This window comes from Phyllostomus discolor, chromosome 1 (assembly GCF_004126475.2).
Source record: "Phyllostomus discolor isolate MPI-MPIP mPhyDis1 chromosome 1, mPhyDis1.pri.v3, whole genome shotgun sequence".
NCBI lineage: Eukaryota > Metazoa > Chordata > Mammalia > Chiroptera > Phyllostomidae > Phyllostomus > Phyllostomus discolor.
This window is the reverse complement of record NC_040903.2, coordinates 198,826,487-198,838,675: the sequence shown is the minus strand read 5'-3', so window position 1 is coordinate 198,838,675 and position 12,189 is coordinate 198,826,487. Positions and strand designations below refer to the sequence as shown.

The 12,189-nt window shown below is 45.6% G+C and overlaps 1 protein-coding gene across 1 annotated transcript in view; it reads left to right on the top strand.

Moving 5' to 3' along the window:
* The window catches only part of SPTLC2 (serine palmitoyltransferase long chain base subunit 2), a 100,291-nt gene extending 91,591 nt beyond the window's left edge, over positions 1 to 8,700 (top strand). The window contains exon 12 of the mRNA XM_028507075.2: positions 3,419 to 8,700. Within this exon, the coding sequence (XP_028362876.1) occupies positions 3,419 to 3,538 (120 nt within the window). The 3' untranslated portion in view covers positions 3,539 to 8,700. The remainder of the gene's footprint in view (positions 1 to 3,418) is intronic.
* Positions 8,701 to 12,189: the final 3,489 nt, after the last annotated feature.

Here is a 12,189-nt window from a genome sequence, read left to right as displayed (position 1 = left end):
CAGGGTTTCAGGTTTGATCTTGGGTCAGTGCACGTATAAGAAGCAACCAATGAACGAGTGAATAAATGGAACAACAAGGCGATGCTTCTCTCTCTCTCTCTCTCTCTCTCTCTCACTCTCACTCTCTCTCAAAAATCAATACATTTTTTAAAAATGTTTAAAAAGAAAAAAGACTTAAGTAAGTGGAAAGACATCCCATGTTTGTGGACTGGAAGATTTAATATTGTTAAGGTGGCAGTATAGCAAGGTCCATGGATCCAGGGGCATCCCCATCAAAATCCCAATGGCCTTTTAACAGAAACAGAAAAGCTGGGCCTCAAATGCATACGGAACTGTAGGGCACCCGGGTAGCCAAAACAGTATTAATAAAAGAAAATTGACGTTGGAGGACTCAAGCTCCCGGATTTCAAAGCTTACTCCAAAGCTACAGTAATTAAAAACAATGGGGTTCTAGCATAAGACCATACATGTAGCCCAATGGAAAGAATTGAGAGTCCAGAAATGAACTCAAGCATCCCCCCCCCTTTTTTTTTTTTGGTTAATCTTCACCAGAGGATATGTTCATTGATGAGAGAGAGAGAGAAACATCAGTATGAGAGAGAAACATTGATAGGTTACTGACCAGGGATCAAAGCCACAATCTAGTTAATTATGTGCCCTGACTTGGGGTCAAACCTGCAACTTTTTGTTGTATGAGATCATGCTCCAACCAACTGAGCCACCAGTTGCTTTTTAACAAGGGAACCAAAGCTAGTCAATAGGGAAAGACTGGTCTCTTCAACAGATCGTGCTGGACAACTGGATAAGCACATGCAAAAGGATGAAGTTGGACACAAGCAACATGGGTGACCTTCGCAAAACTTATGCTAAGTGAAGGAAGCCAGACACAGAAGACCACATTCGTACAAAGTGTCTAGACCAGGCAAACTCCTGGGATCAGAAAATAGATTGGTGGTTCCCAAGGCTTGCGGGGAGGGAGGGATGAGGATTGATTGATACGAGTATGGGGTTTGTTTGTTGAGGTGACGTGCTTTAAAATTAGATAGTGGTAAAAGTTATACCACTCTGGATATACTAAGAAGCATCAACTTATACACTTTAAAAAGGTGAATTTTGTGGCATGTGAATTGTATCTCATTAAAGTGTTATTTTTAAAAATGAGGAGGGCAGGGCTATTGGCTCATGGGCACAGCTGCCCTAAAATACTCCCTTATTAAAGGGCTGTGATCAACCCTGTAATTAACACTTTTCCCCTAAGAACCCATCTTGCCCTGTGATCGGAGGTTTGGTGTAGACTATTTGTTAACAAATGGTGGTCCTTGTGGTGGTTCCTTATTTCTGATTTAGCCAGGTAACCCCACATAATGGCCGGCAGTTTGTAGTTGTAATTTTATCTTTCACGTAAATAAAATTTATTCATCTGAAGTATTTGGTGTGGAATTAGAGATTTTGTTACTGACATCTCTTTAGGCTACTGTGGGTTTATTTCTGTCTCTATTCATTTTCTTTCTTACTCTGATAAAAAAAAATACTAAGTTCTTCTGAAGTCAGAGTTTATAAATGTCCTTACTCTGTGATCTTAGTAAGTCATGTGTTGTTTTAAATTAATAAGTCCTGTATCAGAGGTCAGGAGCATAAATGGCTAATGTGTTCTCCCAGCTGAAATTCAGCCTTAAGTGGCTTTGATACGGAGCTTTCAGTTAACCCTCTTCCTCAGATGTGCCCCTGTCCGCTAGAGTACCGAAGTCCAGCTCTTAAGTCTGCTTTAGATTTTTCACACTCAGAGTGAAGAATATTATATCTTATGCTATAATAAATAAGGAATACTATTAGTGGGGTTTTTTCTCCTTACACTGATTTTTAAACGTTTAAAAACCAGTAAGTGTGTCTTTTTACTAATAATGAACTGATTTCCCTTTTCTGAAATAGCTGGAGATTTTCATTCTGGGTTATAAGAGTGGACGGAGATTTATGTGCTGTGATGGAAATTTGGAGAGTTACAGGGCTCCTACTGTCCCCCTGACTGTTTCTTAGTCTAACGAGATGGTGTCATCGGTAGGGCCCTTGTCCTAAGCCAGGGCGCATTCGTCCCAGATTTGTTATTAGACCCACTAGGTTAATATCCACAGGTGCTTGGAGCACTACCATGAATTGCAAAACTGCATTCGGTGACCTGTGCCTGGCTGCTGTGGCTCAGTGGTTAAGTGCCAGCCTGCAAGCCAAAGGGCCATCAGTTCAATTCCCAGTCATGCCACAAGCCTGGGTACAAGTCAGGTCCCCATTTGGGGGCATGCAAGAGGCAACCGATCAATGTATCTCTTACACGTTGATACTTCTGTCCCTCTCTTTCTTCCTCCCTTCCTCTCTCTCCAAAAATAATAAATAAACCTTTTTTTGACAAAAAGGAAAGCCTTAGTATCTAGGATTTGAAAATTTCTCTGTTGTTGTTAGATTTTTCTGAGAGAGATCTGGGCTTAAACTTTCCCTATCCTTCCAGTAAACTTTTTCTGAGAAATTCTGGACACATGTCCCTTTCTTACATTGGAATTCTCTGTTTCGACTCTCTGTGTGCTGCATTTTGGAAACGTTAACTCTCTGAACTATGAGCCATACTTTGCTGTGTGAATGTCCAAGAACTTACCTTTTAAAAATGCATGTAAGAAACCGTCCACGGATTGCCTCTGCCAGGAGGGGCTAGTGTAGCGGTCAGGACGAGACTGTTCATTTCATAACTTGCCGTAGTGTTTGAGTTTTTTTGTAAGAAACGTACTTTCTTTGAAAAATAGAGGGCTGGTTTTATAGAAAAGAAAGTTATACTGAGACAATTAGAGTTTAGATGGGAAAACAAGATACAGGTCATCTCTCAAGGTTAGGATTTTGGAGTTCAGATTCCAGGCTGCAGCTCTGCCGTTCCCCTGCTCCTCCCCCTCCCGCGGCCGTCAGAGTCTCCTTCACAGCTTCCAGCTTGTTTCACCGAGTCCGTGCGGCAGGCCACCTGGGCACTCGCTCCATCTCGCATCTAGGAAGCATCTGGGCACAGGTTTCTCATCAGTTCTCTTTAGCGTCATACTGGAAAGAGCAAGTACTGAAATGTGAGAGGAGGGGACCACAAATCATGGCCAGCCTAGCAAGTCCCTGTTGCATACTCCTTTTTCTACCAAGCATAACACACATTGATGAATTATGCCCTTTATCCTGCGTTCCTACTACTCACAACCCTTTATTCACGGTCAGCCTGGCGTCCGTCCTTGCCCAAAAAGCAGCTCTTCCCACAGCGCTGCTGTGGTCTGCGCAGAGCAAATGCAGACACAGGCGGGCCACCAGAGGATCGCCTTGCCACAGTTGTTTTCAGGAAAGTAAAGCTCCAGGCATGCCTGCACCCTACTGGCTCTGACTCCCCTCTGCTCTGTATTTTTAGGCTTTAAAGGAGATAGATGAAGTTGGGGACCTGTTACAGCTGAAGTATTCCCGTCATCGGCTGGTACCTCTGCTGGACAGGCCCTTTGATGAGACTACATACGAAGAAACAGAAGACTGAGCCTTTTTGGTGCTCCCTTAAAGAAACTCTGCTCACCCAGGACAGTGTGTGGCCTTTCTGAGCCAGTTCCAGGAACCACACCTCTGTGGCCATCTCATGTGAAAGACATTTCCTCAACTACTGACGGTGGCCACCTCCACTCTACATGGCATTTTGTAAATAGTGGGAAAAAACTGCTTCACATCTTCCTTTGCTACATTTCACCTTTTAAAAGAGGTGACTCACTTTGCTTTTTTGTTCATTAAAAAATGTTTTATTTTATAACTATTCTACTTGTGAAGTCACGCTGACCCCAGCCTGTCTCTGCTAACCACACAGGCTGTCATTCTCCCGCAGCCACCTTGCAGGCCTGGGCCCACCCGAAGCCCCTGCTGGCCCCGGCCCACGGCCTCGACACTCACCTGGCCCACCTCCCCGGGGAGCAAGTGCCTTCCACTTACTTCCGCTCCGGATCTCGGAGGTTGCCAACCTTGGGACCCTTATTTAACCAGTCAAGTAATCATCCAAAGTGTTCTCCTTCTTGTTTTAAGCTCAGCCTTTTAAGAAAAACAGTAAATGCTAACCGTGCTGAAATTCCCCCTCACTGTGTCACTCCCCGAGTCTAGAGCCTCCCAAGGCTTGGTCTTGTTCCAGTTTCTGGAATGGAACAGGGACTCCTTCCTTCACCATCACATATTTCTCCATGGCGGTCACTGTCTGAGGGTATGTGCAATTTCTGGGTTCTTCCCAAGCTCTGACCTAATACCCCAGCCCCCTATTTAGAATAGTTAAATTGTTTTGAAAGCACCCACATCCAACCCCCATCAGACCTCTTTGGTGAAGCTGACTTGCCCTTCACCGCCCCGTGTACGCAGCTGCTCGGAGAAGTGGCGTGCCGTGTACTCCGGCTGGGTGACGGGTGGAGCAGCGTGGAAGAGCTGGTTACTACACGGGGATCGGCTGTGGTTTGCCCCTTACTGCTTTCTGCTGTCGGCTTCTGCCTGGGTCTGGGCCCAGATGGGGATTTAAACTGATAGAGGCAAATACTACTGGTAAATCCTCTGCTCAGAAATCACTTGTCCTGTTGCTATTTAAGGATTAAAGCTATTAATTTAGCCTTCTTAGAAGTTGACCCACTTAAATATTACTCTTCGGAGTGTTCTTTTTCTAATTTTTTTTTACATTGATTTTATAGAGGAAAGGAGAGAGAGAAACATCAATTTGTTGTTCCACTAATTTATGCATTCATTGGTTGATTCTTGTGTGTGCCCTGACTAGGGATTGAATTCACAACCCTGGAGTATTGGGATGACCCTCTAACCAGCTGAGCTACCCGGCCTAGACCGAGGGCTAATTCTCTTTACTCTTGATGTCCTGAGACCATTGTAACCTGACGTTGGGGGTGTAGGGTTTCCTTTGCCTTCTATTACCTTTTTTTGTTTGCTCGTTTTAACACTTCTCTCTTTGCCAAATGGGGGTTCCCTCTCCTTTGACTCTTTTTTCGTACCAGGTGGGGGGCTTCCTTCTGAGAGCTTTCACTGCTTGACCAAAGAACAAATCTGAAGCTCACCATGTTGAAGTTCCTTCTTTTTTTCTGTTAACCAAAGCTCAAGTGGAAAGAGCTTTTGACTTTGTTGTACCCAGGATCAGCTGGTCTTTCGGTCACCATTGGGTACTATAGGGGAGGACTGGAACAGAAAGGACAAGAATTCTGTGGAAGTACCTTTGCACGTTTCTGTTTTTGAAACCACTCCCTTTACTGGTAAGAATTCGCAGGCCAGATTCTCTTGGATGGCTCATCGTGAGCTGTGGTATGTCTGCCTGCACTGCTTCGTGTAGGGGAGGCCGTAAGCAGTATTATTGTGGGTGGAGTTGTGTTTTCACGTCTTAAGTTAGTGATCTTGGGTCACTCTCAGCATCTGAGAGCCTTAAGTCCTTGCAATAGTCCAAGGTTTCATTTTAGTTTTTCTAAAGAATAGTGAAGGGTGAGTACAAGAACCAAGTAGATATGCAGGGACCATACGTAGCATGTAGAAGTTGCAGTAAGAGAAGTTGTGGTGACCAAGTAACGAGTCCTGTAAAATAAAGTACATCGCTGACCTTGGCTGCGCATCTAGTTTCTCACCGTAGAACCCACTAGAGTGCCAGGTGGCTTTCGCACTGCAGTTGCTGTGTAATGTTGTAGGGTTTGCAAAAGTCACAAACTTGAAGCAACAACTCACCTGCTAGTGTTTTTATTTTGGCTTGCGTGATGTCACTGCGATATAAAATATCAGTTAAAATGGGCATTTAAAAAATTACATATCACTTTGCTGGCACAGTTATTTCAGGATGAATGTAGTTAAATTATAGGCTTATTTCAAAGAGACGTAAGTCCTGTGATCTATCCAGGGCCTCTGTTTTCTAGAGGACAAGACATTATTCACACTGGTTGTCTCTTCTTGAAACTGAAATATAAATCTAGGGTCCAGTCGTATAACAAGTATCAGTTAACCAAGAACTTGGGGAAATGCAAGCGCATATAATTACAGTCCCCGGGGATGAATAGAAATCCGGGACATGTAAGTGTTGTGTAGTACGTGGTTTCACGCAGCCTGACTTGAGAATCTGATGGGATTCAAACGCGCATCGGCTAACCAGGACTCCCAAAGCCGATAACCAGAATCAGTCAGTACAGGCGTGGCTAATGCTTATCACGTTTTCACACCCTTCTTTATTTAGCATTGCCTCGATCCATTTCAGGTTTATAAGACCTTTGTCTGCAGATCACATCGAAACCAGAAAATCTATAATGAGGGCTCATCGAAATCACACATGCAGAATGGAGCAAGTGGCAGAGCGTCCTCCCACCTTTACCCTAGAATATAATGTACATTCTAAAGCAAGTAAATGTCGAAAACGTTCAGGGGCTTGGGAACACTTTTTTAACTTACTGCTTTGCTTTGGAAAATTTCTTCTCTCTATAAAACGTTCTAGCCTCCAGCACCCCAAAGTGCTGCTGGCTTGTTTGAAGAACTCAGCATCTCAGTCTTTTAGTCACTCTTCAACTGTGACGAAGGGTGGGGATTTCAGGTGGGTGGAACACGCTGCTTCCTCGTGCAGCAGTCACACAGGGGGACGGGCATCCTACGCCGCTGCTGGGGGCTGTGCGTTTGCCTCATGCCCTGTCAGAAGCCAAGGAATAGGAGGGTCACCCTATGACTTGTCTCCACAGTCCCTCCCTCCTGTAGTCGGCCTTTCTTTCTCTCTCTCCCTCCCAGTTCTTGATTGCAGAGTTCCAACTCCAGAGACAGCTGGTCTGCGGTAGTGCTGTGTTGGAACGATCGCTAAGTCAGATTCTTTGTTCTCCTTGTACACGCAGCCTTATGTTTCAGGAGATGAGGACCTCCTCCTTTCTCCCCTACTCGAGGGAGCCTGCATCTAAGCTTAAGATGGGTCCAGTCCACTTGAGTGTTGCAGTGTGTAATGCATTGCACTTCCTTCCTGTGAAAACTAGGAGGAAGAATGGCTTACGTGCATGGAGAGGTTTCCTGGTTTCTCAGAGAAGGGGACATCAAGTGACATTTACTACCACTGCCTCCCTGTTTCTCCTCCCACCCCTGAGCCTCCCTTTCCAAATTAATGAGGCCCTCTGGTCCCTGGACTGAGCAACAGCACAAAACTTCTGGCAATGCCACAGGCAGAGGAGAAAGGGAATTGGAGTGATTCTTGTTTTGTAAGAATGTGTGGGGATGTGGCAGAACCACCTGCAGGAAGTTCAATACAATGGACTGTCACCTGGTTCTCTACGAATTGCTGTGTCCTCATTCCCAGGGTGTGTTTCCTAGTGTCCTAGGTAAGCCGAAATGTGGTCAGTATAACTCATGTGGTTAGGGAGGGGGGGAGTGGTGGTTTTCCGTGTCTACCTTCACGAAGATCAAGGAGAATTGTTGAGCATTTCACATGGGTAAAATCAGCGCAGTGAAAAGGGGTTGTGAAGGAGTAGTTAGGAAAATCAAAGGGTTCGTGGCACTTGAGCAGCTGTTTGCTTAAATGGGAAATGGGAAAAGTCGGTGTTCGTGCCGCCTGTCACCACCGGAGCCAAAAAGTAAAGACAGGGATTGAATCTTTATGGGCACTTTATTCAGACAGTCGGGGACCTGATAACACAGCAGGTTATGTACCCTAAAAGACTGTCCTACATTTCATTTTAAATCGGCATTTTTATAAGGAGGAAAAAGTGTAGGTGAGGGATTTGGAATTCAGAAAAAGGTTAATCAGTAAAAGCTGCAGCCCAGCAATTTCCCTAGCATCCTCTCATCTGTTGCCTGGTGATTCTTTATCTGTGCCCTGGGCTGGTTCTTTATCTGTGTCCTGGGTGACTCTGTATCTGTGTCCTATGTCCTGAGTGGAGGAATGTCTCCCCCCAGAACCCAGTGGCTCAAACACCATCTTGATTGCTTGCAGTTCCTCCCCTCCACCCCCTTGGGGCACAGAGGTCCAATTGCCTGTGGAGTCCTGGAGTCAGGGTGGGTCGTGTCCTCACTTCCCAAATAATAGTGTTTTACATGCATTCATTAGTAGGCTTATTATTACCTAAAACTAAAATTTTCCAACTCTTGAGCTTCCCCATCAAGTACAACCCCAGGACATACAGTTTTTTTGGACACGCTACTACCAGTTTATCATAGAAGCTCTTAATCCATTAAGCCAGTTAATCAAAATAACTTTCATGTGGAGAAAAGCATGTCTGTTCTCTCCTCAGCGTTGTCCCCTTGAACTGTAGTGTCCAGGCTCCTAGCCAGCTGCCATGTGCCCGGATAGCCGACACAGAGGGCTGGTTTCCTGTCTTCTCATGCCGAAGAAGTGCTAGGACCAGCCAATGATCCATTTGCTTTTAATCGTACAGAAAATGCTGTCGCCTCTTTTGTTGTTTCCAGTGACCTGTATTCCAAGCATCTTCTGCCATGGAATCTTTTCTAGGGAGGAAACCAAGGGGAGTATCTGCAGCCCTTATTGAAAATGTTTATTCAAGTTTTCTGTGGCGAGTCTGCAAGCATCACATTCCCAGTCCGCCCTTGTGGGTGGCTTGGTTGGGGAGCTGTGGGCGAGGTCTTGCTTCCTGCATAGTAGACATGAAAAATGGCCTTAAACTGTGATTCTTTGTGGTATGATGAGAGATAATAAACTGACCCTAAAGAATGCATTGGCTGTTAGACTGCAGTTACTGTGTTTGTAATGAAGCAATACCCAAAACTGCGTTCTTTTAGAGCAGTTGTGGGAGGCTGGAGGGTACAGACAAGCAGTGTGCCTCGAGGTTGTGCTAGATGTCCTGCCTCGTTGCCATCTGCATGGCTGAGTGGATCCTTCCACGTGTATGGACCCTTGGGCCAAGTCAGAGTCTGCGCTTTCCAACAGAGTTCCCAAGTTTCTTGCACAAAGCGTGGCCACTTGGCCCAGCCTTCCAAGGGAGTGTGGGACCCGTCACTGACTAGGGTGGAAGGAAACTTGTCTGCACCCTAACCCTTAGGTCTTACCTCTGTGATGTTAAACCAGTGGTTGGGACGACAAAAAGCATCCTTGATGGTGCGTCACAGGTACTGGTGAAACCACCGAGGCTTCAGCCAGTGTGCCCACAGTTCGGATGGTCCCTCTCTGCATAAAAGCAGCTGACATTAAGAGAAGGGGGAAGAGAGAGCACAGGAATAGAGAAATGGCTTATGGGGAGCCGATGGCTTATTTTGTTGGTCCTTATTTTTTTCCATTGCCCAACTTACCTGTAACCTAGCAGCTGCAAGAGGTGCTGCGGTAACCCCTCTCTGTCGCAGCAGTGCTCATATAGTCGGAGAAAGTGAGAGGAGGGGAGATGTCAATAAACATTTAAGTAATGAGTTAAAATGTTGCTCTTTCTTCCTTACCCCCTTCTCCCTTTTTTGCCAAGGGATTTTTTTTCCACTTTGTTGGATGACCAAAGCTGTGTAAATAGTGGGCATGAGTGTTAGGTACATGACTTCTGAGAGCGCCTGTGAGGACCTGAAGGGTGTCAGAGGGGAATGGGGCTGGGGGGCTGGCTGAAAAAGGTGAAGGCATTAAGCAAAACAAAACTTCACAGACACAAAACAGTATAGTGATTACCGGAGGGAAAGGGGGTGGGGGAGGTAGATGAGGGCAAAGCGGGGTCAACCAGTAAACACGGAGTGCCATCCTGTGCCAGGCACGTCGCTGAGCATTCCCAGTAACAACAGCTAGCAAACGTGGCTCCTGCTTTTCTGTAAACAAATAAGCGCAGGAACACAGTCGTGTATCGTTGCACAAACTGCTAAGTGCTACGAAAGAAAAGTGAAGGACGCGATAAACGACTGACTAGTATCTGGTTTAGGCAGGGCCGATGGAGAGGACTTCTCTGCAGAGCGAAGGACTTGAAAGACGCTGCGGCCCGTGCTCCCTGAGCCCAGGGGAGATGGTGAGGCGGGCTGGGGAGGAGGAGGTACCGCCTGCCGCACGGGGCTGTCGCACTGGGGGCTCATCCCACCTTCTGGGGCAGTGAAAAGTTGGAAGCATTGAAAAAGATAAGCCTTTGCTTTTTTGCAGGCACTGACAAGTTGATAAAATTACGTGGAAATGCAAAGGACCTAGAATAGCCAAAACAAAATTTTGAGAAAGAATTTACACTACCTGATTTCAGAACCCTACAAACCTACAGTAGCCAAGACTGCGCAGTTGGCATTAGGACAGACAGACAGAACAATAAAACAGACTACAGTTCAGAAATAGACCCACATATACAGGGTGAGTTGATTTTTGACAAAAGTGCCCAGTTAATTCAATGGGAAAGTAGAGTTACTCAACTAATGGTGCTGGAACAGCTAAGTATCTACAGGAAATGACCTTTGTCAAGGTTGAAACCTATAGAAACTTTATGAGTTTATTTGAGCCAAACTGACAATTGCCAGGAAGCAAAATCTCAGGGAATTGAGAAAATGCTCTGCAGAGTGGCAGCATCCCAGCTGCCTTTATACAGGATTAGAATCGGAGGAGGAGACAGGCGGAGGGTTACATGGAATCCACTGGCAGTCGATTAAGGGGGTGGGGAAAACACAAAGCGGGGAAATCTCTGGGATTGGATAAGATGTAAGACGGACACGTGCTTGTTCTACATTGGAGGGTGCGGGACAGTTAATAACACGTACAGCACACAGACATGGTATTCGGGGAACAAGATAACAATGGGGGGTCCTGTGGTCTGCTCCGGTGGGAGTCTGTGCCCTGAGGGTCCACAAGGGAGATTTCTCTGCCATTTCAAAGACACGTTACCCTAGATGCAAAAAGACAGTACATAGGCTGTGGCCTGCAAAGTTGGTGAGGAACTGATATGCTCAGACCAGCCGACGGGGTAACCTTTGGGCTATGAGTTTGCAGGGCCTGCAAGCCGGCCTCCCCTGACCTTGGGAGGTTTGGTCTGTGGGCCCATTTTCATCCACAGCTTCCACCCGCACATCATACACAATAATGAACTCAACTCATAGATCTGAACATAAAAACTAAAATATGGAACTCCTAGGAGAAAATACCAAAGGAAATATGTGACTTTGGTTAGGCAACAATTTCTTAGGACACAAAAAACATGACCAAAAAATGGATCAACTTGAGACTTCTGGTCAAGATGCAAGCATAGGGGAACACGACTTACCTCCTCACACAAACCATCAAAGTGACAACTAAACTATAGAACGACATCACTCAGAACCGTCAGAAATCAAGTTGAATGGAAGTCCGACAACCACGGACTTAAAGAAACCACATCCACTCAATACAGAGAGATCTGATCAGATCACTGGGGAGGAGCAGGGAGAGGCGCAGGGGTTTGCAGAGGCAATGGCCAGCAGTGTAGGACGGGATTGGCTAAAACCTGAAGGCCTCCAGAGCTCACGGGAATGAGAAGAGGGCTGGCTCTCGGCTCCTGCGTGGGCTCTGACTCAGTAGGACCCTTCTTCCTCGAGAACACCTGGAGGACCTGCTGCAGCTGCCTGTGTTTCCCAGCGGACAGTATTTTTTAGATGGGAAGGAACTCTGGGCACAGCCCGCCATCGGGCTGGCCTGGCAGAGGGTGGCAGGCTTACTCTTTGGGTGTTCTGAAGGGGACAAGCTCTGAGACAGGAGCCTGCTATTCTTTCAAAATTGTTGTGTCTTACATTATTTTAGTTTGTAAACTAACCCTATAGAAATAACTAAAAGGGAGGAGGGGGCGGGAAATGCTAAAAGAACCCAGGTGTTAGAGTTTAGCCTTAATTGATAGGCTTAAGTGATTGAAGCTGTAACTAAAGAGTTTAGTCTTAATTGATAAGCCTAAGCGACTACCGTATTTTGCCGCGTCTAAGGAGCTCCCATGTATAATGCACACCCACATTTTTGCCCAAACTTTCAGGGGAAAAAATCCTGTGTTTTAACTTTTTAATTCAATTTTTAATTTATATTTAGGAACAAAACCAATGATCGTGTTCCAGGGTATTATTTTGCATATGGATACCAGTATTACTTTGTAGAGTTACACTTTTAATGCATAAGCATAAATAAAAAATTAAAAACGTTTATAGAGATACAGAATAAGTACTACCCATGTTTAATGTGCATCCTTGTTTTTCCCTCAAAAATTTGGGCAAAAATGTACATTACACATGGCAAAATACAGTAAT